The sequence below is a fragment of the Salmo trutta genome, chromosome 34, assembly GCF_901001165.1.
Source record: "Salmo trutta chromosome 34, fSalTru1.1, whole genome shotgun sequence".
Taxonomy (NCBI): Eukaryota; Metazoa; Chordata; class Actinopteri; order Salmoniformes; family Salmonidae; genus Salmo; species Salmo trutta.
The window spans coordinates 40038659-40065994 of NC_042990.1; the positions used below are offsets into that span (position 1 = coordinate 40038659).

Sequence of the window (27336 nt, forward strand, 5' to 3'; positions counted from 1 at the left end):
CATGGCTACCCATGTATTTCCATGGAAAAATAACGTTTATTTGGAAAGTAATAAATATATAGATATTTTGTAAAAGCATTCATGATTATGCGTAAATGTAATATACTATTACTCTTGTTAAAAATATGAAATGGTATTACATTTGGTGAAGGGCACCTTATGACTTGTTTAGGACTTGAAACTCAAAGTTTAGGACTTGAGACATGATGGTCTAGACTTGATTCGGACTTGCCTGTCTTGACTTGGGATTTGACTTGGGACTTGAGTGCTAAGACTTGAGACTTACTTGTGACTTGTAAAACAATGACTTTGGTCCCACCTCTGGAGAGGGGTGTGGCCAGAATGGGAACAAATGAGTCATAGAGGGCAGAAATAGCAAGGAGGGGGGCAGAGCCATGCACGAGCTATGTGTAACTTTTATTTAACTAGGCAAGTCAGTTAAGAACAAATTCCTATTTACAATGACGGCCAAACCCGGACGACGCTGGGCCAATTGTGCACCACCCTATGGGACTCCCAATCACGACCGAAGTCCAAAAACATCACAAGATGTCACCAATATATGCACACACTCTAACGTACTGTTTCGGCTGGGAAGGATGAATACACTTTTATACGTCTAGTGAAATATCCGGCTCCTTCTATCTGTGCTAACGGTGCATCACTCCATAGCCGAGTGTGGTATTTGCTGACATCCTCCATATGACTTGTGTTTTTAAGAGTAGAGGAGATAAGGACATACTAGTTCCATATAACAGAGCTCTGTTTATGCACCCAATGCACCATTTTACACGACACACACGCCATCTGGTGGCGATGGAAATATAGCGCTGATGCTTCGATCGATGTCTCTGAAGTCGATTTGCTCTCCTTGCTGCCTGGTGGAGTTGATCCCAGAAATCAACTCGCCGCTGATGCAACACACTGACAAGTCCACCCGGCTTCTCCATCGACCTCAAGTGTTAAGACATTTAACTCGAAGGTAAAATTGTCTATAGCTAGTATGCTTTTTCAGACGACGGTTTATATATGATTTCAAAGTTTTAACAACTCAAGTGTTGTCTAGATTGTGTTTTAGACAGCCAGTTCGGCAACAAATGGTTAGCCCAAATGCTAAGTTAGCGCTTAGCATGGATGGTTCGGTCACTCTCAACGTGTCAGTAACCAGCTCAGTTGTCACTGGCAACAGTAACTGAAGTTGCTAACTAACTGGTTATTTAGCCAGGCGAGTACTACCAGTGACTGAATTATGTTTCATACAAAACTACTCTGAAACATGGTTATCTAGCTAGCTAGATAGAGACGATAGATGCCTAGCTAACGTTAGATGTCTAGCCTGCAAAATGACTGTTTACTTTGCTAACTTGATAGCTAGCTATCAACCTGTCAAATATTTTGTCGTCTAGCTAACGTTATATAGAATCATAGGCAGTCACAAGGGTTTGCGTCCCAAACATCACCATATTCCCTATGGGTCATGGTCAAAAGTAGTGCACTATATCGGGAATGGAGCGCCATTTTGGATACACACGCTGACTCATATATTCAAAAACTGTCACCCACCTCCTGTTATTCTCTCTCCCCTCCGTGTAGGAGCGAGGCACCATGGGAGAACAGCTGAGCCCAGATGAGAAGCTTCACCTCATCACTAGGAACCTTCAGGTTAGTCTCTCTCTCTCTCTCTCTCGCTCTCTGTCTCTGTATCTCTCTCTGTCTCTGTATCTCTCTCTGTCTCTCTCTCTCTCTGTCTCTGTCTCTCTCTCTCTCTCTCTCTGTCTCTCTCTGTCTCTCTCTGTCTCTCTCTCTCTCTCTCTCTGTCTCTCCTCTCTCTCTCTCTCTGTCTCTCGTCTCTCTCTCTCTCTCTCTGTCTCTGTATCTCTCTCTGTCTCTCCTCTCTCTCTGTCTCTCTCTCTCTCTGTCTCTCTCTCCTCTCTCTCTCTCTCTGTCTCTCTCTGTGTCTCTCTCTCTGTCTCTCTCTCTGTCTCTCTCTCTGTCTCTCCTCTCTGTCTCTCTCTCTCTGTCTCTCTCTCTCTCTCTGTCTCTCTCTGTCTCTCTCTTTCTCTTGTCTCTCTCTCTCTCTCTTCTCTCTCTGTCTCTCTCTCTCTCTCTGTCTCTCTCTGTCTCTCTCTCTGTCTCTCTGTCTCTCTCTCTGTCTCTCTGTCCTCTCTCTGTCTCTCTCTGTCTCTCTCTCTCTCTCTCTCTCTCTCTCTGTCTCTCTCTCTCTCTCTTTCTCTGTCTCTAATGGTTGATGTTGTGTGGTATTTCAGGAGGTGCTTGGAGAAGAGAAGATAAAGCAGGTTCTGGCAGAGAGGGAGCTGAAGGTGTACTGGGGAACCGCCACCACAGGGAAACCCCATGTTGCCTACTTCGTCCCCATGTCCAAGATTGCAGACTTCCTCAAGGCAGGGTGTGAGGTGAGATCTGCGTGTGTGTTTGATTCCTTCACTATTGTCCAGTCTATTTTGTAATGATGGAGGAGAGAGAATCACTAGTTACTTATTAATTTGGACGATATTATATCAATACTTTGACTCCAAGTATCAATTTGTAAAAAAAAAAAAAAAAAATTCAAATAAAACAATTTTTAAATGTTGCATTAGCTAGTGAGCGTTAGCTAGAGCTAGTGAGCGTTAGCTAGAGCTAGTGAGCGTTAGCTAGAGCTAGTGAGCGTTAGCCAGAGCTAGTGAGCGTTAGCCAGAGCTAGTGAACGTTAGCCAGAGCTAGTGAGCCGACATATTGTATCAGCACCTCGGTATCGTGATAATATCGTATCGTAAGGTCCATAGCAATTCCCAGCTCTAACAATTTGTAGATCTGTGTGTGTCTGCCTAACTCTCCTGCCGACCCCTCCCCAGGTGACCATCCTGTTCGCAGACCTGCACGCGTTCCTGGACAACATGAAGGCTCCCTGGGAGCTGCTGGAGCTGAGGGTTCAGTACTACGAGCAGGTGATCAAGGCCATGCTGGAGAGTATCGGGGTGCCGCTGGACAAACTCAAGTTCATCAAGGGGACAGACTTCCAACTCAGCAGGTCAGGCTCCGTAATTCTCTTTCTACCCTGGACTCTACCCTGGATTACAGGTAATAACATGGTTATAACACCCTCTACTCAGTGGTCTGCTCAGCAGGTCAGTGGTCAGGCTCCGTAATTCTCTTTCTACCCTGGATTACAAGTAATAACATGGTTATAACACCCTCTACTCAGTGGTCTGTTCAGCAGGTCAGTGGTCAGGCTCCGTAATTCTTTCTACCCTGGACTTCAGGTAATAACATGGTTATAATATGGTTATAACACCCTCTACTCAGTGGCCTGCTCTACCCTGGACTACAGGTAATAACATGGTTATAACACCCTCTACTCAGTGGTCTGCTCTACCCTGGACTTCAGGTAATAACATGGTTATAACACATTATAACACCCTCTACTCAGTGGTCTGCTCTACCCTGGACTTCAGGTAATAACATGGTTATAACACATTATAACACCCTCTACTCAGTGGTCTGCTCTACCCTGGACTTCAGGTAATAACATGGTTATAACACATTATAACACCCTCTACTCAGTGGTCTGCTCTACCCTGGACTTCAGGTAATAAAATGTTTATAACACATTATAACACCCTCTATTCAGTGGTCTGCTCTACCCTGGACTTCAGGTAATAACATGGTTATAACACATTTTAACACCCTCTATTCAGTGGTCTGCTCTACCCTGGACTTCAGGTAATAACATGGTTATAACACATTATAACACCCTCTATTCAGTGGTCTGCTCTACCCTGGACTTCAGGTAATAACATGGTTATAACACATTATAACACCCTCTATTCAGTGGTCTGCTCTACCCTGGACTTCAGGTAATAACATGGTTATAACACATTATAACACCCTCTATTCAGTGGTCTGCTCTACCCTGGACTTCAGGTAATAACATGGTTATAACACATTATAACACCCTCTACTCAGTGGTCTGCTCTACCCTGGACTACAGGTAATAACATGGTTATAACACATTATAACACCCTCTATTCAGTGGTCAGGCTCTGATTTATAGGAGCTGCTGTTCTCATCGTCTTGAACGCTCTTTGAAGAATATGGAGTATGACTGTTTTATTGACTAGACCATCATGCAAACATCTATTTCCACTGTTTTTCACTGTCCTGTGTAATATTTTCTACTGCATTTTGTAATTGTATGATGGTCATCATGATTACATTTTTCATAAAAATAGATTAAAAAAAATATATATTTTGCATTTTAGTTCAGGACTAGACTCAAATCTTTGTCAGGGAAACCAGTCCATAGTGTTTAGATGTCGTTTGATGTACCTACGTTTGCCCTCTGTCTCTCTCCCTTAGAGAGTACACTCTGGATGTCTACCGTCTGTCGTCCATGGTAACAGAACACGATGCTAAGAAGGCCGGAGCTGAGGTGGTTAAACAGGTGGACCACCCTCTACTCAGTGGTCTGCTCTACCCTGGACTACAGGTAATAACATGGTTATAACACCCTCTACTCAGTGGTCTGCTCTACCCTGGACTACAGGTAATAACATGGTTATAACACCCTCTACTCAGTGGTCTGCTCTACCCTGGACTACAGGTAATAACATGGTTATAACACCCTCTACTCAGTGGTCTGCTCTACCCTGGACTACAGGTAATAACATGGTTATAACACCCTCTACTCAGTGGTCTGCTCTACCCTGGACTACAGGTAATAACATGGTTATAACACATTATAACACCCTCTACTCAGTGGTCTGCTCTACCCTGGACTACAGGTAATAACATGGTTATAACACATTATAACACCCTCTACTCAGTGGTCTGCTCTACCCTGGACTACAGGTAATAACATGGTAACAATGTGGTTATAACACCCTGCTCAGTGGCCTGCTCTACCCTGGACTACAGGTAATAACATGGTTATAACACCCTCTACTCAGTGGCCTGCTCTACCCTGGACTACAGGTAATAACATGGTAACAATGTGGTTATAACACCCTGCTCAGTGGTCTGCTCTACCCTGGACTACAGGTAATAACATGGTTATAACACCCTCTACTCAGTGGCCTGCTCTACCCTGGACTACAGGTAATAACATGGTTATAACACCCTCTACTCAGTGGCCTGCTCTACCCTGGACTACAGGTAATAACATGGTTATAACACCCTCTACTCAGTGGCCTGCTCTACCCTGGACTACAGGTAATAACATGGTTATAACACCCTCTACTCAGTGGTCTGCTCTACCCTGGACTACAGGTAATAACATGGTTATAACACCCTCTACTCAGTGGTCTGCTCTACCCTGGACTACAGGTAATAACATGGTTATAACACCCTCTACTCAGTGGTCTGCTCTACCCTGGACTACAGGTAATAACATGGTTATAACACCCTCTACTCAGTGGTCTGCTCTACCCTGGACTACAGGTAATAACATGGTTATAACACCCTCTACTCAGTGGCCTGCTCTACCCTGGACTACAGGTAATAACATGGTTATAACACATTATAACACCCTCTACTCAGTGGTCTGCTCTACCCTGGACTACAGGTAATAACATGGTTATAACACCCTCTACTCTGGTCTGCTCTACCCTGGACTACAGGTAATAACATGGTTATAACACCCTCTACTCAGTGGTCTGCTCTGCCCTGGACTACAGGTAATAACATGGTTATAACACATTATAACACCCTCTACTCAGTGGTCTGCTCTACCCTGGACTACAGGTAATAACATGGTAACAATGTGGTTATAACAGGTTATTAATACAACAGGTTCGTAACCCATTTACCCCGTCTGTCTTCCAGGCTCTGGATGAGGAGTATCTGAAAGTAGATGCCCAGTTTGGAGGAGTCGACCAGAGGAAGATCTTCACCTTGGCTGAAAAGGTACCCGGAACCTTCTGACCTGTTCTTCAACTGTCAGCGCTGTCCTCTTGTAGAGAGAGCTGTTTTTAGATTCAATTAATTCATTGGTCAACTGGGAAATTACAAAAATTATTGTGATGGGTAAGTTTTGCATAATGTATGACTTCTGAAAATCCCTCTCTCCTTCGCTCTTCTCTCTCTCTGTCTCTGTCTCTGTCTCTCTATCTATCCCTTCCTTCCCTCGATCTCTCTCTCTCTCTCTCTCTCTCGATTTCTTCCCCCCCTCCAGTACCTGCCCTCTCTGGGCTATGCGAAGCGGTCCCATCTGATGAACCCCATGGTACCAGGTCTAACTGGAGCTAAGATGAGTTCTTCAGAGGAGGTGAGTGTCCCTGTCACAATACTTTAATAATTCATCTATCCCTTCCTCTTCTTTTGGAGGTAATATATTGTTTTGACCAATCCCAAACTAACACAGCCTGTGGGTTGTATTCATTACGACAGACAGTAGCAAACCATTTTGCAACAGAAAATGAACGTTTATTATTGGACAAGTTCAGGTAGGGCTTTCCCCGTTTGTTCGTTTTATTCCGGTTGGTTCCTAATGAACATGGCCCTGTGTGTTTCCTGTTGACCTCTGTAGGAGTCTAAGATTGACCTCCTGGACAGGAAGGAGGATGTAAAGAAGAAGCTGAAGAAGGCTTTCTGTGAGCCGGGCAACATCGAGAACAACGGAGTCCTCTCATTTGTTAAACATGTCCTCTTCCCACTCGTAGGAGGTGAGTAATCCACCTGCTTCCTCCTCACCTGTTCTGTCCTCTTCCTGTTCTGTCCTCTTCCTCCTCTCTCCTGTTCTGTCCTCTGTCCTGTTCTGTCCTCTTCCTCCTCTCTCCTGTTCTGTCCTCTGTCCTGTTCTGTCCTCTCCTGTTCTGTCCTCTTCCTGTTCTGTCCTCTTCTGTCCTCTTCCTGTTCTGTCCTCTTCCTGTTCTGTCCTCTTCCTCCTCTTCTCTCCTGTTCTGTCCTCTCCTGTTCTGTCCTCTCCTGTTCTGTCCTCTCCTGTTCTGTCCTCTTCCTGTTCTGTCCTCTTCCTGTTCTGTCCTCTTCCTCCTCTCTCCTGTTCTGTCCTCTTCCTCCTCACCTGTTCTGTCCTCCTCCTGTTCTGTCCTCTTCCTCCTCTCCTGTTCTGTCCTCTTCCTCCTCTCTCCTGTTCTGTCCTCTCTCCTGTTCTGTCCTCTTCCTCCTCTCCTGTTCTGTCCTCCTCCTCCCTCTACAGTCTTCCTGTGCCAGGCGCCGGCTAGAGTCAGCGTGTCTGTGTTGCATCTGTTTCAGAGTTCTCCATCAAAAGAGACCCCAAGTTCGGAGGAGACAAAACCTACACAGACTTTGAGGAAGTGGAGAAAGAATTTGGCGAAGAGGTACGTATATATATCATGTTGTATGACCACTGTTGTTGGCCCATCATGCAACGGTTTGACCTCTAACCTCTGCCGTCTAGCTGATCCATCCTGGTGACCTGAAGGCGGGCGTGGAGGTGGCCCTTAACAAGCTGCTCGACCCAATCAGGAAGAAGTTTGAATCTCCAGAGCTTCGTAAACTCTCCAACACGGCCTATCCAGACCCGTCAAAGAACAGTTAGTAGAATTTAATGTTACCAACTCTCACCATCATATACCTCAAGGCTTCCTAATGTAGGCCTATAGGAGACTGTTCCTCTTGACCCTTGACCCTCTATGTCCCCCTGTCAGAGGGAGCAGGGAAGGGGAACTCTAAAGTAGACCTATAGGAGACTGTTTCTCATGACCCTTGACCCTGTGTGTGTCTGTCCCCCTGTCAGAGGGAGCAGGGAAGGGGAACCCTAAAGTAGCAGAAGAGGATGAGCTGGTTCCCTCCAGACTGGACATCAGGGTTGGGAAGGTCATCAGTGTGGAGAAGGTACTCACTCATTCATTCATCCGTTTTATTTATCCTTATTTAAACTTGGAAGACCCTTTTTTGAGAGAAATGCTGAATTCCAAATGGTGGAAATCCCCCCCACCCCAGCCTATCAGAGAGCAAGATGAGGAGCAATTACTGATTTATTTCTGAGCTTTCAGAAGAGGCTCGGGGGATTTGGGATTCAGCAAATCATCTCCATTTTCCTTTCCTTCTCTTCACTGATTGGTCTTTCTCTCTCTGTCCTCGCCTCCCTCAGCATCCGGATGCTGATTCGCTGTACCTGGAGAAGATAGACGTCGGAGAGGCGGAGCCAAGGACGGTGGTGAGCGGTCTGGTGGCCTACGTTTCCCAGGAGGCCTTGCAGGACCGGCTGGTGGTGTTGCTATGTAACCTGAAGCCCCAGAAGATGAGGGGGGTGGAGTCCCAAGCCATGCTGCTCTGTGCCTCCATGTGAGTCTTTCTTCTACGTACTCCTTCCTTTGTCTTTTCTCCTCTCTTTCTCTTTCTTTGTTCTATATCGCTATCCCTTTCCTCTGCAATCAGTCACCGGCCACAACCCACCCATTTCCTCATCCGTCACTTCCTGACTTCTGTCTCTCTTCTCTCTGATTGGCTGTTGTCCCAGTGAGGGGGAGACCAGGAGAGTGGAGCCTCTTGACCCCCCTGAGGGGTCGTCACCCGGGGAACGGGTGTTCGTTGAGGGGTACGAGACGGGCAAGCCAGACGACAAACTAAACCCAAAGAAAAAGCTGTGGGAGAAACTACAGGTAGGTCTGAATGACCCCTAGCCTGTTTAATCAACTCTTTCACCAAACCCGTTTTCTCTTCAAATGAGAGATCAATAAATGAGTGAATGTTATTTCAGCTAGTTAGAGAGAATTGCAGTTCATTTCGCTGATCTGTTCCACTTGTTTCCAACGCCTCACGCTGCTATATTTTGCTACTTGCTAGTGAACGTTCATTTACATTTAAGTCATTTAGCAGACGCTCTTATCCAGAGCGACTTACAAATTGGTGCATTCACCTATAATATCCAGTAGAACAAACACTTTACAATAGTGCATCTAAATCCATTTCACAGAATATTGGCTGTTTCTGTCTCTCTCTCTCCAGGTGGACCTGAAGGTATCAGGATACTGAGGGTTTCTGTCTGTTTCTCTCTCCAGGTGGACCTGAAGGTGTCAGGATACTGAGGGTTTCTGTCTGTTTCTCTCTCCAGGTGGACCTGAAGGTATCAGGATACTGAGGGTTTCTGTCTGTTTCTCTCTCCAGGTGGACCTGAAGGTATCAGGATACTGAGGGTTTCTGTCTGTTTCTCTCTCCAGGTGGACCTGAAGGTATCAGGATACTGAGGGTTTCTGTCTGTTTCTCTCTCCAGGTGGACCTGAAGGTATCAGGATACTGAGGGTTTCTGTCTGTTTCTCTCTCCAGGTGGACCTGAAGGTATCAGGATACTGAGGGTTTCTGTCTGTTTCTCTCTCCAGGTGGACCTGAAGGTATCAGGATACTGAGGGTTTCTGTCTGTTTCTCTCTCCAGGTGGACCTGAAGGTATCAGGATACTGAGGGTTTCTGTCTGTTTCTCTCTCCAGGTGGACCTGAAGGTATCAGGATACTGAGGGTTTCTGTCTGTTTCTCTCTCCAGGTGGACCTGAAGGTGTCCGGACAGTGTGTAGCCCAGTGGCAGGACAAACACCTGATGACCAAACTGGGACACATCACCTGTAAAACGCTGAAGGGAGGCAACATCAGCTAAGACACACACTTGTCAATCCCATGATGCTCTCTACTCGTCCAGCTTCCCCAGAGAACTCCGCACACATCACCACGGCAACATCACTCTCTCTTCTTGACCCGAGAAATAACCATTCGTTTTTTAAAATAATACCGTGATCAATCTAACACAGCGATCTGGGTTTAAATAAACGGGTCTATTTTACTATCGATATCAGTGCTGTATTTTCCCTCCTGAAGTAACGGTACGGCTCTGTAATTCTTCAGAAGTAACGGTGATAACACCGCCAGGTGCCCTCTGTTTCCAAAACACGTTGTTTCTTGTGTTCTGGGGAAATATGGAACGACGTTGGTCGTGACCAATATTAACCGAGAGATACGTTAGCTAGCTACTCATCGACAGTCTTACCCTGTCTACCACCATGTGTTTAAATCACCCTCGCCAGTATCGGCAGGTCCTTCATAGTACAGCTGCCTGTGGGAACGCTGGCGTTACTCTTTATGTCATCGTCTGGAAATGAAATAAACCGGTTGAATTCAGTGGTCGTCTTCCTTCTGCAGTGTCATCTCCAGTAATGGCAAGACCGTACAAGAGATCTGCCTGTCACAATGTGTTGTGAGCTGTGTTTTGAAATCCGATGCTGTGAACACCTTTTTTTGTTGTTTGTATTCACAGTGAAAGTTTAAACCAAGTGTATAAGTGAGGGTTGTTTAGTATGAATATAGGGATGTGACCATCTTGGTAATTTACATCCTGCCTGTATGATGATAGGTATATAAAAAATTATATCATTTAAACCAGTTCTAAATCAGTTCTATATCATTTAAATCATTTAAACAAGTTCTATATCACTTAAACTAGTTCTATATCACTTAAACCAGTTCTATATCACTTAAACTAGTTCTATATCACTTAAACTAGTTCTATATCACTTAAACTAGTTCTATATCACTTAAACTAGTTCTATATCACTTAAACCAGTTCTATATCACTTAAACTAGTTCTATATCACTTAAACTAGTTCTATATCACTTAAACCAGTTCTATATCACTTAAACTAGTTCTATATCATTTAAATCATTTAAACCAGTTCTATATCACTTAAAACAGACTTCAAGTGGTTTGGCATTTCCACACATTCACCCAACTGCAAAAACACAAACTAATATGTGATTTGGAATACAATTTTATAGTCTTTTCATAACAAAGTAAATAAACTTATTATTTTTTTCCTTATTTATTTGAATCAACAAAAATGTTAGCTGTTTCCATGACAATAAGACGTGTCATGTGCAGAGTGTCAAAAGAGAATAATTAGTTCTGTGTTAAAACCATTTGCTGGACAAGGGGTGTTTTGTTGTGCCGATGATTACCAAGATGTCTTGTCACTGTGGAAAGACTTGAGGTTGTCTCCCAAATTGCGCCCTATGAGCCCTGGTCAAAAGTATAGCACTATATAGGGATTAGGGTTCCATTCGGGACAGATCCTTAGGCTACTTCAAACAATGTGAAAGTAGGAATATACAGTAAATGTTTAAAATACTTTCTTTTTTTTCTTAAAGAAGAAATGAACACTTGTGAACTAAAGTCTCTATTCAGTGTCTAAAACCGAAGCGTAACAGATTGCGTGATTAAAAAAAAAATGTAAAAGTTCATTTCCGATTGAGCCGATAGACGCACCGTTTACTGTGAACGCAATCGCCGGTAACGCCGGTAACGTTACCTTGACATTTAAATCACGCTGTAACGCTGAACACTTCAGAGTGGATAGACACACAACCCTCTCTCTTTAGTGTTACTATTGGCCATTTATCTCTAGTAGTACTCAGTCCCATATGGTCCCCTGTTACCTATACATATCTATATATATATATATATATATATATATATATACTGCTACATTTGACCAGGTCCTTCCGATAGGGCCTCTGGTCCAAAGTAGTGCACTATGTAGGGAATAGGGGGCGTTGTATTTGTAGTACTATCAGGAGACATATTTAGTACAGGCTTGTGGATTTGATTGAATAAAACTGAATCTGTAAAATCGAATTTAAAAATAGACCGTTCATACAAACAAACCATTTTCACGAAACAGTTGAACACAAACCAAGGTTGAATATTTGGTTGTGAACGTGTCGATGTTAAGGATGCTGATACAGTATTAATAAAGAACATTTGTTTAAAGCAACTTAAAGACACATTAAAAAAAAAACATAAATACATAGAAACAGTCAGAAAACCCATACATATAGTCTTTGAATGCATGGGAACGGTGTCTATAGTGTGAGTGAGGATAAGGAATAGATATGATGTGGTCTCTTCCTGGGGATTCCTCCCAAACGGAACCATATTCTCTGGTCCAAAGTAGTGCACTATGCAGGGAATAGGTTGCCATTTGGAATGTTAGAATTTGAAAGCAGTTTTAATTTCGTTGAATTGTCAGTTCCATTGGGATTGAACGTTTTCTGCGCCTTTAAACAGCTTCATTAGTTTATAAAAGTGCTTTCGAAATTTTGACTGTAGGTCTAATATATAAATGGTATTTTAAATATGCAGCATCCCTTTTTTCTCTCTCTCTCTGATGCACTACTCTACCTAAGCCTACATATTCACAAGATATTTTGCAGTTTAATTTAAAAACATTTTATTTATGCTGATCGAAAAGCTAAAATAACACATTGGATTGGATTGGTTGATTCATTGATTGATTGATCAAAAGATACATTCTGGAAATGTCGTAATCTGCCATTCCTTTTGGAAATAAGACAATTCAGTGATTGCTTGACTCAAAAAAAGGGGGGGGTATGTTAATGAAGAAAAAATTACTAGAGAAACATTTTTTTTTTTTAACTAGAACACAAGCTTCAAACACCTTAGAAAGTCCCAATAATATTTTATGTTTTATTTCTTCCCTCTAGTATTTTTTTCTTCATATATTGTTTGTCCTCTAGGTTTTCTTTCTCATCTGCAGTGACTGCTACCTTTCCTAACCTCCAGATGGTGGTCTACTACAAGCATAGCTTCTTGTCCTCTATTTACAAAAATCCAGCCGCAGTACACCATTCGTCCTGAGGGGGGCACTGTTTGCAGTTTGTCAAAGCAGACTAAACTCTATTCAACTTGCATCGTAATTGAAATTTAAAAGGCAATGTTCCTAATTAGGGGAGACTGCATTCACGGTAAACGCTGCACATGTCGGCTCAATCGGAAATTACCTTTAAATTGATTTGGCATAATCTGTAACGCTTCAACTTTACAGACTGAATAGATGCCTAGAGCTCCATGGTTTAGAAAAATACTCCAAAAGGAAGCTTTATTATCAAAGAAATGGGGACCAACCCCATTGTTTGCATAAATATGAAGGCCATTTTAGGCTTTTGGAGAAGCCTTCACATATTTTTAACTCTGAGTTGACTTCTTAAGTGAACACTTTTGATTATCTCTCGCCCTCCATAGCTCTCTTTCTCGCTCTCTCTTTCTCTTTCTCTCTCTCTCTCTCTCTCTCGCTCTCTCTCTCTCTCTCTCTCGCTCTGTCTCTCTGGGTCTTGCAGTCCTTGCTTTGTTCCTCCGTCTTAGTCCCAATCCACAAAAGTTCAGTCCACACAAAGCAGTCTTTCTCACAAGGGCATCGGTGCTTCTACAATGTTAGACGTCTCCATTTTACCTAGAAAACAGTGGGAAGCAGTTACACTCAGAAGGTGGGAATAGGGTGCCATCTGAGACGCAGACAGAAGGCTATGACAAATGTACAGTTACACACTATGATCAACAAGGAGCATTCTGTGGGCTAATTCGATTGGTTACTTTATCGTGTGTGTGTAACTACATTAGCGTTGGTTGGGCCATGTGCTAGTAGTGAATATTACCCGGGAACAGAATTAGACAGGGTTCTATTGTGGATGGAATGTCATTTTCTTTCATTAGCAAGGTGAGCTCAAGTTGCAGAAAAGAGGGGAGGGGGGAGGGGCATTTCTGCTGCTGCTGCTGCAATGCTATGCAGTTGTAGGGCAACATCTGTGTGGGTGTCAATGCTACATTGCTAAACGTTCTTCAGCATCATGGTAACGCTAGCGTTTACATTCTGTCATGTCATGATTGGGCAAGGCATGATTGTGGTTGATGCTGTCCACAGAATTAAGCACATTGTGCTAGTCTCTAAAGAATTGATTTTTCAGTGAAATAATTCCGTGAAACATCAAATCCACGCAAGATCAATTCCATGCACTATCAACATAAAAAAAAATATATAAACGACTTATATTTGACTTCAAATTTACATATTTGTAAGTATATGTAATCATATGTAGCAACAAACCTATTCTCGGTGTTGCGTTTGGTGTTCTTACTTGCTGTATTGTGGTCCTCTGTCAGTGCTTTCTGGCCCGCAGGTTGCACTGTCTCTGTCTCCTCGTTAGCTTCTGTTCCCCTTGGTGATGGAGTGTTCCTCTCACTCTGAGAACCACCCATCACTATAGAAAAAACAGTCTTCTCCAAGGTCGCTAACTGCAACGCTGGAAGAACTGGTTTCTTAGCCACAGGTGGTGGAACTCTCCTCGGAATCCCAGTTCTTCCAGCGTTGCCGTTAGCGACTGTGGAAGCCACCGATTGGTCGGAAACCTTCGTGAGCACGGCGGCTAGGTTCTGTTGAAGGCTCGCCTGCATCTCGTGGGAGGAAGAGGCGACAGGCGTTTCTATAACGACCTTCTTTGAGCTCCTGGAGAAGATGAAGCTAGCAGTGGATGCGGGGGACTTTAGCATGTCGCCCCCTTCTGGTGACATTGGGGATAACATCTCATATTCACCACCGCTGCTACTGGGGAATGAGGTGGAGGATGGCATTCTAAAGCGTGTTGGTAGACCATCTCTGGTAGACATGGCCGCTGTCTTCATGCGGATAGCTTCCTGCAAACGCATCGAGGGGGCGATGATCGACGGTGATGACGACTTCAATGACAGAGGTGTGGATTTTATAGATGGGGATTTCCGGATTGGTTTTTGTGGTGTCGTGTTCTGGGATCCAGGGTTTTGGGTTAGGATTGGACTCTGATCGTGAGCGGGTGGATTCCCCTTGTTGTAATTATTATTGTTGTTGTCGGAAGGCGTTTTCATCTGGTCTTCACTGACGTTGACAGATCTGAGACGTACCGTTTGAAGCAGAGAGGGTGTGACCAGTGGAATGTTGGCGTCTTCTTTGGGAATGGGGGCACTGTTGTGGCTAGACAGAAGCTCTGTGCTCCTGGTCTCTCTGTTCACCAAGCTGAGCTGTCTCCTGACAGTTGGTTGGTTCTCAAATGGGAGGGGGAGAAGGGGTGGGACATTGACGGGGGGTGGAATGGGGGCACTCACAGCAGGCTCAGAGTGCATTGGATCTTCAAATTGTACAGGGGAAGGGAGGGGGACGCTGATAAGAGATGGAGGAGAGATACTTGAGGGGGGCACCAAGGCTGTTTTCATTGGTGGTGGGGGAGGAGCCTCCTGGGGTGGGGGAGGGACATCCTCTAATAGAGCCAGGACTTCATGTGACTGAGGAGAAGTTTCTGTTGGTTGAGTTATGGCTTCCTGCATTATGATTGACTGCTGGACAGATTGCTTGACCTCTGCCTCTTTCTTATTGGGCTGAACTGGAGAAACAACAGTTGACTCATGTGCGGGAATTGCTTGGAGCTCAGCTGATTCAGATACCTCAGAGCTGGTTTCATCAGTTGGAACAGCATTAGAGTTCAGAATCACCTTTTCAGGTCTATCCTCCTTCATCTCCATTTGAGCCGGAATGGGTGACAGATCTGCAGTTTCCCCATTCACAGTTGCCCCAGCCACAGTTGCTCCATTCACAGTTTCCTTAACCTCCTCCACATCCAGAGCCACAATGGATGCCTCCTGGACATCTGTGACTGTGTTACAGCTCTCCACTACATCTGGCAAACTCTCCGTCATGAAGGGAGGGGGAGGAGGTGGAAAGTCCATCTCATCTGGCTCATCAAAGACTGAATCTGCTGGCTCCTCTGGTGGAGGTGGAGGGGGCCAGCAGGACTCTACTATGGGAATCTCTTCCTCACACTCCACCTCTACCTCGGGTGGGGGAGTGGACACTAAGGAGGGAGGTGTCTTAGAAGGGGGTGGAGGAGGGTGGTGGGCAGGGGGAGGGGAGGCTGGAGGAGAGATCCTGTCCACTTTGGGGGGCTCCATGGCAAGGGTCTGTGTAGATGCCTCTGGTTTAGTGGGACTTTCGTCTGTGGTGTTTTCAGTAGCACTCTGACCTTCGACCTCCTTAGTTACTAATTCAACTTCCTTAGCAACTACCTCAACTTCCTTAGCAACTACCTTAACTTCCTTAGCAACTACCTTAACTTCCTTAGCAACTACCTCAACCTCAACTTCCTTAGCTACCACCTCTACCTCCCCCTGTAAGGAACACTTCTCACTCTCGCTGGGAGATTCTACCTTCTCTACTGTGACCTCATGAAATGGCAACTTTTGTTGAATGTCTGTTGATACTTGAACTAAAGGTTCTTTTCTACGAGTACTTTTCTTCATGACAGGAGGGGGTTCCTTCTTTGGAATCGTCGCTAAACTAACTTGTGTCTCTAGACTCTCTTCTTGATCCTTGACCTGTGCAACACTACTACTACTACTCTGCTCCTGATTTTGGTTCCGGTTCTTGACCTCTACACTTGCTTCTACCCTCTCTGCGATCATCGCCGGACTTCCTTTTTCTTTCGTTTGACTTTCTGTGGTCTCGACTCCCTGACTAACACACTCGGATACCTCAGACTCATGCTCTAGCGTAGGCTCAGTTTCTTCTTTCGAAACAATGTATTTGCTTTCTGATTTTATCAAAGTGACTTCCTCTACGGTAGCCTGCTTTTCATCTGAGCTTTGAGACTCTTTGCTAGCTTCAGTTTGAGGTTCTTGCTTTTGCTTAATGATGGTAGCTTCATCTTTCAGTTCCTGTTGCTTCCGGAACTGTGCTAGCCTGTTGACGTTGGGGCAAGGCCCACACAGCAGTTTGAAGGTGTGTCTGTTGTGGGCCCAGGTTTCCGGGGGTGGCGGGGAAGGGGCTTTGATGTTGGGGGGTGGCGGAATGTTAAGCAGCTCTCTGATCGCCATGGATGCAGAGCAACGAGTCAGGGTCACCGGGGTCACCGTTGACGTCTTTTCTGTTGTCATTACAGATGGCGGTGGGGAGGCCCGCTGGGGTGTGCTAGGAATGTTTTTTGAAGTCTCTTGATTGACGTGCTCTAAGGTGGCTGAAGACAGGGAGGTGAGGGAAGACGAGGCAGAGGCTGCCGAGGAGGAAGCTCTTGAACCAGAACGTTCCGGTTTGACCGGCATCTTCTTGTGTTTACCTGGGGAGGAGGAAGGGCAGATCCCCTTGGGGGAGAGCGTCGGAGTACCACTCTGAGTCGAGTACCCACTGGAGGGGGACATGGTCTTTTCATATGTACCTCCCTCTGAGGGAGCTTTCTGTGGGGAAGAGCTGCTGGACCCTGGCCTTTCTGGGTTTCCACTACCACCAGGGGAGGCCTGTGTGGGACTCAGAGGATTAGAGACTGTGGAAGATCTTGTACCATTTAAAGAGTTAAACCCAGATGAGTTGGATACAGGGATAGTGCTCTTTGTGATTTCTTTGTAGAGCTCTTTAGAGATCTCAATGGTAACCAAGCTTGTGTCTTCAGCAGCCTCCACCTCCCCACCCACAGAGTCACTGAGGTCTTTATTCTCCACCAGTCGCCTCTTTATCATCTTCTCATGGTGCAGGGAGTTGGTTCTCCTGGGGGGAGTTGGGGGCAGCTTGGTCTTCATGATCGACAGACTGCGAGAGAATCTGTGAGAGTCTCCTCCAACATCGCTCATCTCCCCAGCACTGACAGACCCAGATAGACCCGACTCAGATCCCCCCTGAGCAGTTACAGTACCAGTAACCCTACTGGTGCTGCTGACCCAGCTAGCTGAGCTTTGTAGGCTCACCAGGTCCTGGTCCCCAGCACCAGGCTGCTGCAGTAGTCTCTTCTGCCCAACGAGGCTCACTGTCTGTGGGTTAGCAGGTCCGAAGCTCCCCTTCGTGGAAGAGATGGCGGAGGAGTTGGACTTGATCATCTCGGAAGACTGCGAGTGGCTCCAGCCGGATCCCGAAGTCACTGAGCGTGTGGTTGCCGTAGAGCCATTGTCACGGGAACTACTGTCACCATGGGAAAGGGCTTCGCCGCCGTCATAGCAACCATCGCCACCCGATCTTCTCGACGACGCGGGGCTTGCTGACGACACAGATGCCGGGCTGCTCTTGCTGACGGCGCGGACCGTTCCTTTGCCGTTGTTTCCATTGGTATGGTTGGTTCTGAGGTCAATCTGTATGACGTCGACGGAGGCCGGCAGATAGGCGTTGGGGATAATCTTAGACAGGTAGGTGGCCTGGGGAGAGATGGACATCACCGGACCCTGGGAGGAGGCAAACACAACGATCAACATTAGGAGTCATATTATATAGAGAACTGTGGAGCTGTCATATTATGTAGAGAACTGTGGAGCTGTCATACTATATAGAGAACTGTGGAGCTGTCATATTATGTGGAGAACTGTGGAGCTGTCATACTATGTAGAGAACTGTGGAGCTGTCATATTATATAGAGAACTGTGGAGCTGTCATACTATATAGAGAACTGTGGAGCTGTCATACTATATAGAGAACTGTGGAGCTGTCATACTATGTGGAGAACTGTGGAGCTGTCATATTATATAGAGAACTGTGGAGCTGTCATACTATATAGAGAACTGTGGAGCTGTCATACTATGTGGAGAACTGTGGAGCTGTCATATTATATAGAGAACTGTGGAGCTGTCATACTATATAGAGAACTGTGGAGCTGTCATATTATAAAGAGAACTGTGGAGCTGTCATACTATATAGAGAACTGTGGAGCTGTCATATTATAAAGAGAACTGTGGAGCTGTCATATTATATAGACAACTGTGGAGCTGTCATACTATATAGAGAACTGTGGAGCTGTCATACTATGTAGAGAACTGTGGAGCTGTCATACTATATAGAGAACTGTGGAGCTGTCATACTATATAGAGAACTGTGGAGCTGTCATACTATGTGGAGAACTGTGGAGCTGTCATATTATATAGAGAACTGTGGAGCTGTCATACTATATAGAGAACTGTGGAGCTGTCATACTATATAGAGAACTGTGGAGCTGTCATACTATGTAGAGAACTGTGGAGCTGTCATACTATATAGAGAACTGTGGAGCTGTCATATTATATAGAGAACTGTGGAGCTGTCATATTATAAAGAGAACTGTGGAGCTGTCATATTATAAAGAGAACTGTGGAGCTGTCATATTATATAGAGAACTGTGGAGCTGTCATACTATATAGAGAACTGTGGAGCTGTCATACTATGTAGAGAACTGTGGAGCTGTCATACTATATAGAGAACTGTGGAGCTGTCATACTATGTAGAGAACTGTGGAGCTGTCATACTATATAGAGAACTGTGGAGCTGTCATACTCTATAGAGAACTGTGGAGTTGTCATACTATGTAGAGAGTAGTGTGGTCTTACAGTAGTGTGGTCTTACAGTAGTGTAGTCTTACAGTAGTGTGGTCTTACAGTAGTGTGGTCTTACAGTAGTGTGGTCTTACAGTAGTGTGGTCATACATTTCCATATATATTACTCCAGCAGGAAGAAACATGGTGACAAACACCGTTCACTCACAAGTGGCTCCTGGAGGAAGTTGGGGAATCCAACCGAGCAAGAGGAGGTCACGCCCGGCACGGCCAGAGATTTGGGCCTCTGGGTGGGGGAGAGATGGGAGTTCAGTCCCCTGTGGTGGCTGAAGCCCTGGTCGTCCCTGTATACAGACTGGAGGTGGTGTCTCAGCAGCTGCTCTCCTCTGGATGCCTATGTAGGTGATTTTAGTTGTAATTATAGTCATTTTAGTGGTTTCTTGTTAACATAAACAATAATTACCTTAGTTTCAAAGAATCCTTATTTGAAATAAACAGAAGTTATGTTTTGTCATGAACGTAGTAGTCTGTAATTAAAAGTATGACACTGTAACTAAAAGCACAAAATAAATGTACTTGATCAGCTGGTGGTTGTAAAGCTAAAAACAAGTCTCACCGGCAGCGAGTTCTGAGATATGTACCTTAGCTCCATCGTGGTTGGCTAGAAGGGTCTCTCCATCGATGGTGGGGATGATGACAACACCTGGTTGGCCTTGTCCTCCAGAGCCGTTAGGGAGCTTGGAAGGAAGTTGGAACGTAGACCCACTGTGCAGGGCTAGAAGGAGAATGGTGGAAAACATCGTATCGTCTATTTTGAATATGACAGAAAAATAGTACCATTTTGATTTTACTTCTTAAATGACAAGGTGGCTAAGGGTTATTCATTCGGTATAGATCCTACTTTATTTAGTGAACCACTAACCCACATAACCCTGGAACGTTGTTGGTCGCGGTGACTTCGTAAAAGTGAAGCTCAGTTCAAAGCTAGCTGCCGTCAAGCCACATACGTACCCAGCTCTCTCTGGACCTGCTGGGGTATTCCCATGATAGTAGTCCTCCTGCTTCTGCTCTTCCCTTTCTCTGGTCTTTTCACTGGGTTCAGAGGCTTGAACGTGGAGCCTGAGAGAAGAGGTTTAGAGGAGGGAGAAGGATGAAGGATAAGACAAGGGATTTATGAGTAAAAAATGTATTTGCGGTTTAAATGCACTTTAAAGTTTGATTTGATTCGAAGGGATGCAAGGAGAGAGGAAGGGAGTATGAAAGGAGAGAGGAAGGGAGTATGCAAGGAGAGAGGAAGGGAGTATGAAAGGAGAGAGGAAGGGAGTATGAAAGGAGAGAGGAAGGGAGTATGAAAGGAGAGAGGAAGGGAGTATGAAAGGAGGGAGGAAGGGAGTATGAAAGGAGAGAGGAAGGGAGTATGAAAGGAGAGTTAGTACCTGTCATTACATACAATATTGAGAATCACAGTCAGGATTCAATACTGGTTGGAGAAGATTTTCAAAGAAAAGGACAGAAATGTGTTGGATTTAGGGATGTGACAGTCATGGAATTTTGGATGAAGGTCATCGGCCAACCAAATGACTGCGGCCCCCGTAACAAACGTTCGAATAGCAAAAACACAACAAAGAAGACATATATTAATTTCCTCTCCTAACCCTGTGCTGCCATAGATTACATGTGTTTATGCTTCTGCTGACGGGACGGTCAGGCATTTGTTGAGGAGCGACAAAGTTTCATCCCGTTATTTAAGAGGCGGTGTTACCACGGAAACGGACTCGAACCGCACAAACGCCTGACCGTCCCGTCTTCAGTCAACTGTTTGGGGGGGGAAAAAACAACAACAACAACAAAACAAACGGTTATGATGGTTATTTTATTTTCACGGCGTTCTTCGTTCGTAACCGTCGGTTACACGGTTTATATGGTCATTTTGCCAGCCCTAGTTGGAATGGTTTAGGCTTCAGGAACTCAGAGGGTGTGGTTGTATATTACAATGAGATTCAATGAAAGGGAATCAGTGAGTATTATGGGATTCAGAGCAGAGAATGGCGTGTTTTGCCCCCAAGCTGGACCATACCAGGCAACGGCAGAGCACTATTTGGTTGGTAGGGACATTCCAAGTCAGTAACAAACTACAGCTGTGCATGTGTGCGTTGGTGTGTGTGCGTGTGCGCGCGCATGTGTTTTGGCTCTTCATTGTGTGTAACCAGATCCTCTGGTTTTGACAACAGGTCTAAACAGAATCTAACCACAGTAGACAGTAGAGACCCAGTAGAGAGACAGTAGAGAGACAGTAGATACCTAGTAGATACCCAGTAGAGACAGTAGATACCTAGTAGATACCCAGTAGAGACAGAAGAGACAAAGTAGACCAGTAGAAACCCAGTAGAGACCCAGTATAGACCCAGTAGAGAGACAGTAGATACCTAGTAGATACCCAGTAGAGACAGTAGATCCCTAGTAGAGACAGTAGATCCCTAGTAGAGACAGTAGATACCCAGTAGAGACAGTTGATACCCAGTAGAGACAGTAGATACCCAGTAGAGACAGTAGATACCCAGTAGAGACAGTAGATACCTAGTAGAGACAGTAGATACCCAGTAGAGACAGTAGATACCTAGTAGATACCCAGTAGAGACAGTAGATACCCAGTAGAGACAGTAGAGACAGTAGATACCCAGTAGAGACAGTAGATACCTAGTAGATACCCAGTAGAGACAGTCGATACCCAGTAGAGACAGTCGATACCCAGTCGATACCCAGTAGAGACAGTAGATGCCTAGTAGAGACAGTAGATGCCTAGTAGAGACAGTAGATACCCAGTAGAGACAGTAGATACCCAGTAGAGACAGTAGATACAGTAGATACCCAGTAGAGACCCAGTATAGACCCAGTAGAGAGACAGTAGATACCCAGTCGATACCCAGTAGAGACAGTAGATACCTAGTAGATACCCAGTAGAGACAGTAGATACCTAGTAGAGACAGTAGATACCCAGTAGAGACAGTAGATACCCAGTAGATACCTAGTAGAGACAGTAGATACCCAGTAGAGACAGTAGATACCTAGTAGATACCCAGTAGAGACAGTAGATACCTAGTAGAGACAGTAGATACCCAGTAGAGACAGTAGATACCCAGTAGAGACAGTAGATACCCAGTAGAGACAGTAGATGCCTAGTAGAGACAGTAGATACCCAGTAGAGACAGTAGATACCCAGTAGAGACAGTAGATACCCAGTAGAGACAGTAGATACCCAGTAGAGACAGTAGATACCCAGTAGAGACAGTAGATACCCAGTAGAGACAGTAGATACCCAGTAGAGACAGTAGATACCCAGGAGAGACAGTAGATACCTAGTAGAGACAGTGGATACCCAGTAGAGACAGTAGATACCTAGTAGATACCCAGTAGAGACAGTCGATACCCAGTAGAGACAGTCGATACCCAGTCGATACCCAGTAGAGACAGTAGATGCCTAGTAGAGACAGTAGATGCCTAGTAGAGACAGTAGATACCCAGTAGAGACAGTAGATACCCAGTAGAGACAGTAGATACCCAGTAGAGACAGTAGATACCCAGTAGAGACAGTAGATACCGAGTAGAGACAGTAGATACCCAGTAGAGAAGTAGATACCCAGTAGAGACAGTAGATACCTAGTAGATACCCAGTAGAGACAGTCGATACCTAGTAGAGACAGTAGATACCCAGTAGAGACAGTCGATACCCAGTAGAGACAGTCGATACCCAGTAGAGACAGTCGATACCCTGCTCAGATTCTCTCACAGAATGTGTCTTGCAGGTGAAGAGACACACACTCACACACACAGACACAAAAACGATCTCCTCCTTTACCTTGGCGCGTGATCACGGGTCTCGTGGACATGGCTGACGATACAGCAGAGGTCGCCGCGGTAACAGAATTCCCGGCGGTGCTTCCGGATTCCTGAAATCCATCCCAGTGATTGGAGCTGACATCCTGTTCTGGCTGGAGAGAGAGATTACAGGAGTGGGTATTAGGGAAACAAGGTTATTCCGTCTCTGTGTACTTGCAGAAGCTGTTGTCTGCTCCGGTCTCTTAGTCCTTGGTTAGCCATATAAGATTGTTACAAATAAGCCACTACTTACGACGCCACTCTGGTCATCCTGAAAGTCCACTCCTTTATTATACTCTGATGGAGAAACAAAAATTCAATCACAGATAAATCCATACACGACAGCTCCAACAACGACATTTAACCATCTGGAGTTGAACCCCAGTGATATGGTCTGAGTACAAATCTTCACATTGTATACTGTTTAGAGTGTGTATTACTCATCCTCCCTTGTAGTGAGAACATACAGTTCATTCGGAAAGTATTCAGACCCTTTCACTTTTTCCACATTTTTGTTACGTTACAGCTTAATTCTAAAATGGATTCAAATTTAAAAAAATATCTACACACGATACCCCATTGTAAGGAGCAACGCTGGAGATGAGAAGCAAGTACAGGGCGCGAACATTTACCTGGGAAAACAGACATCAAACCAAAACAAGAACATCATCTGGACAGGGGGAACAAAACGACATAACGACAATAATTCTGACACAGGGAACAATAGATAGATGTGCAGATGATCATGTGCAAAGTAGAAATGCTGGTGTGCAAAAGAGCAGAAAGTAAATAAAAACAATGGGGATGAGGTAGGTAGATTGGATGGGCTATTTACAGATGGGCTGTGTACAGCTGCAGCGATCGGTTAGCTGCTCAGATAGCTGACGCTTAAAGTTAGTGAGGGAAATATAAGTCTCCAGCTTCAGCGATTTTTTGCAATTCGTTCCAGTCACTGGCAGCAGAGAACTGGAAGGAAAGGCAGCCAAAGGAGGTGTTGGCTTTGGGGATGACCAGTGATGATGTAATGATGGTGACAGGTGTGCATAATGAAGGGTGCCAGAGACGGGGGGCGCGGGAGCAGGCATGACACCCATAATGACAAGCTGAAAACAGATGTTTTGTTTTTTTTGTTGCAAAAAAACGGAAATACCACATTTACATAAGTATTCAGACCCTTCACTATGAGACTTGAGATCAGGTGCATCCTGTTTCCATTGATCATCCTTGAGATGTTTGTACAACTTGATTGGAGTACCACCTGCGGTAAATTCAATTGATTGGACATGATTTGGAAAGGCACACACCTGTCTATATAAGGTCCCACAGTTGACAATGCATGTCAGAGCAAAAACCAAGCCATGAGGTCGAAAGGAATTGTCCGTAGAGCTCAGAGACAGGATTTTGTCTAGGCACAGATCTGGGGAAGGGCACCAAACAATTTCTACAGCATTGAAGGTCCCCAAGAACACAGTGGTGTCGTGTCTTTGGCATCATTAAAACTGAAGACATGTTTATCATAGAACTCTGTAATTATTATTATTACGCGATTAAACTGATTAATCGTGTAACTGTAATTAACTAGGAGGTTGGGGCACCAATGAAAATATTCAGATTACAAAGTTATAATTTTCCTAATATAACTTTCAGATATTATAATATCTGATCAATTAGTCTTCTGATTAATGACATTTTTTACCTCGTCAGTCTCATTCCAAACGTCGTAAATTGTTGGTTATCTGCACGAACCCAGTCTTCACTATGAGTCATCCATACATCAATTGTCTTGAAATCATTTATTTACGAACTAATTAATTCACAGAAATGCATAGCAAACAGTAGATATCGTTACAAGAAATGATAGAGGAATGTGCCCTAGCGGGCTAAACCGGCATGGTGGCTTGTTAGACAAAAGGGGAGTGGGGGTCAGCTGAGAAGGCACTACAGAGTTGATAATTATAACAATTGAAATGCTAATCCTTTGCACATGAACGCTCACTCATTCGGGAATAATTGCAATCAATATATATATTTACGCTCAGTGTGTCGTCGGGATCTTTGTTGAAAAGTTTGTTTCTGTTGGAGAGTTTGTCCGCGCTCTCTCTCTTTCTCTCTCTGTTGTGGTTAGAATGGACCGTTCAGAGTGACATTCATTCATGTCGTTATAGAATGGCGGTTTCGTCGGTCTTCGCGTTCAATGATACCGAATTCCTGGCTGCATACTAGTAATTAATATCAAAGACTTGTTCTTATTCTGTCGGTATCGATAGTCTAAGAGTTTAACCACGAGGTATGGCTAAAGTTCAGAAAGAGGAATGCATGGTCAAACCTTCAGCCAACTCGTAATGGAGGTCAGCTCGGTCTGCTGATAGAAAACCTGGGTGGGGGTTATATTCGGAATAACAGAAAAAGGCTGTCTCATAACGCCAGGTCCCGTCTGTTCATGGGGGCCGATGACTTAGTGAAACTTTAAACAGAAATACAATTCTCTCACATTAACATCATTACAAGCATCCCAACATATTCCAAATAGCTTTATCCTTATTCATTCATTTTATACAACCATTAGATGTAAGTCTCACAACTGAGGCTATTATATAAACAGCGCCATGGTAATGTGGCCGCATTGTCTCTCATGAGCTTCACAAAATTGTACCAAACGGACCAGTTCATAGCTGGATTCTTCACCGATCTTTTATACCTTCTCCAGAACATAAATATTGTTCGGTTGTCATGTTCTGTGAGGTAGAAGAATTCTTCCTTTGTTTGGTCTATGAAACCCACTCTGTCTCCATACTGTGGCCATGTGGCAGGATATTCTCTTAGGAATTTACGACCGCTCTCACAGAGCCTGGGTGTGGGAGACAGAGGTAGGGGGATGGTGCATAGAAAACCCAAAGAGGGCAACGTCATGACAGTGGCCTCCATCATTCTTAAATGGAAGAAGTTTGGAACCACCAAGACTCTTCCTAGAGCTGGGCGCCTGGCGAAACTGAGCAATTGGGGGAGAAGGGCCTTGGTCAGTGAGGTGACCAAGAACCTGATGGTCACTCTGACAGAGTTCCAGAGTTCCTCTGTGGAATGGGAGAAACTTCCAGAAGGACAACCATCTCTGCAGCACTCCACCAATCAGGTCTTTATGGTAGAATGGCCAGATGGAAGCCACTCCTCAGTAAAAGGCACATGACAGCCCGCATGGAGTTTGCCAAAAGGCACCTAAAGACTCTCAGACCATGAGAAACAAGATTCTCTGGTCTGATGAAACCATGATTGAACTCTTTGGCCTGAATGCCAAGCGTCACGTCTGGAGGAAACCTGGCATCATCCCTACGGTGAAGCATGGTGTTGGCAGCATCATGCTGTGGGGATGTTTTTCAGTGGCAGGGACTGGGAGACTAGTCAGGATCGAGGGAAAGATGAACGGAGCAAAGTACAGAGAGATCCTTGGTGAAAACCAGGACCTCAGACTGAGCCGAAGGACAGACTGGGCCGAAGGACCTCAGACTGGGGTGAAGGTTCACCTTCCTATAGGACAACGACCCTAAGCACACAGCCAAGACAACGCAGGAGTGGCTTCGGGACAAGTCTCTGAATGTCCTTGAGTGGCCAAGCCAGAGACCGGACTTGAACCCAATCGAACATCTCTGGAGAGACCTGAAAATAGCTGTGCAGCGATGCTTCCTATCCAACCTGACAGAGCTTGAGAGGATCTGCAGAGAAGAATGGGAGAAACTCCCCAAATACAGGTGTACCAAGTAATGTCATACCCAAGAAGACTCAAGGCTGTAATCGCTGCCGAAGGTGCTTCAACAAAGTACTGAGTAAAGGGTCTGTATACTTATGTAAATATGATATGAGTTTTTTTTATCTTTAATACATTTGCAAAAAATTCTTAACATTTGCTTTCAGTTTGTCATTATGGGGGTATTGTGTGTAGATTGATAAGGACACATTTTTATTTGATCAATTTTAGAATAAGGCTGTAACGTAACAAAATGTGGAAAAAGTAAAGGGGTCTGAATACTTTCAGAATGAACTATATCTTATATTGTTTACTGTTTAGAGTGTGTAATGCTCACCTTCTGGTTAAAGGGTGTAGTGAGTACATAACATAATGGGTCTATTGTTTTAGAGTGTGTAATGCTCACCCTGTTGTTTTAGTATCTTTAACCCCTCCCGTGCCTCAGTGTGCAGGTCCTCTAGGTACTGAGGGCGACTGCCCTCGATGAACACATTCTCCTGGTAGTGTGAGGAGGAGGCTGTGTAGTGAACTGTCAACCTCTTCTGCTCATCCTGACCCTTAGGACCAGCTAGGGAGAGAGAGAGACAGAGAGAGAGACAGAGAGAGAGACAGAGAGAGAGACAGAGAGAGAGAGAGAGAGAGAGAGAGAGAGAGAGA

At 44.8% G+C, this 27336-nt stretch overlaps 2 protein-coding genes across 5 annotated transcripts in view; one reads left to right on the top strand and one right to left on the bottom strand.

Annotated features, from left to right (window-relative positions):
• The first annotated feature begins 876 nt into the window (after positions 1–876).
• On the top strand, positions 877–10090 carry yars1 (tyrosyl-tRNA synthetase 1). Of its 2 annotated transcripts, none has more exons than XM_029732850.1 (14): positions 877–982; positions 1594–1662; positions 2268–2414; positions 2856–3031; positions 4360–4489; positions 5824–5904; positions 6173–6265; positions 6527–6662; positions 7213–7298; positions 7379–7514; positions 7718–7815; positions 8075–8268; positions 8444–8585; positions 9462–10090. In XM_029732850.1, the coding sequence occupies exons 2-14, from the start codon at positions 1606–1608 to the stop codon at positions 9570–9572; spliced, it is 1587 nt and encodes a 528-aa protein (XP_029588710.1). In that variant the 5' UTR covers positions 877–982; positions 1594–1605; the 3' UTR covers positions 9573–10090. The 2 variants fall into 2 exon arrangements, with proteins under 2 accessions (XP_029588710.1, XP_029588711.1); XM_029732851.1 differs by lacking the exon at positions 9462–10090 and adding an exon at positions 8932–8979.
• Positions 10091–10722: 632 nt separating this feature from the next.
• nhsl3 (NHS like 3) overlaps positions 10723–27336 on the bottom strand; it is a 28092-nt gene continuing 11478 nt past the window's right edge. For 2 of the 3 annotated variants that reach the window (XM_029732848.1, XM_029732847.1), the window contains exons 3-10: positions 27086–27247; positions 23194–23237; positions 22921–23053; positions 20076–20183; positions 19706–19839; positions 19273–19458; positions 13898–17987; positions 10723–13215 (exon numbers count right to left, since the gene is read on the bottom strand). In XM_029732848.1, coding sequence (XP_029588708.1) covers positions 13169–13215; positions 13898–17987; positions 19273–19458; positions 19706–19839; positions 20076–20183; positions 22921–23053; positions 23194–23237; positions 27086–27247 — 4904 coding nt within the window. In that variant the 3' untranslated portion in view covers positions 10723–13168. Of the gene's footprint in view, positions 13216–13866; positions 17988–19272; positions 19459–19705; positions 19840–20075; positions 20184–22920; positions 23054–23193; positions 23238–27085; positions 27248–27336 lie in introns of all 3 variants that reach the window. The other variant, XM_029732849.1, reaches the window with a different exon arrangement.

Excerpts from the sequence above, each read along its gene's own strand:
- yars1 (XM_029732850.1), top strand. The coding sequence starts at position 1,606 with ATGGGAGAACAGCTGAGCCCAGATGAGAAGCTTCACCTCATCACTAGG. Across the intron at positions 4,490-5,823 it reads TGCTCTACCCTGGACTACAG|GCTCTGGATGAGGAGTATCT; the intron begins GTAATAACATGG and ends TCTGTCTTCCAG. Across the intron at positions 7,816-8,074 it reads AGGTCATCAGTGTGGAGAAG|CATCCGGATGCTGATTCGCT; the intron begins GTACTCACTCAT and ends CGCCTCCCTCAG.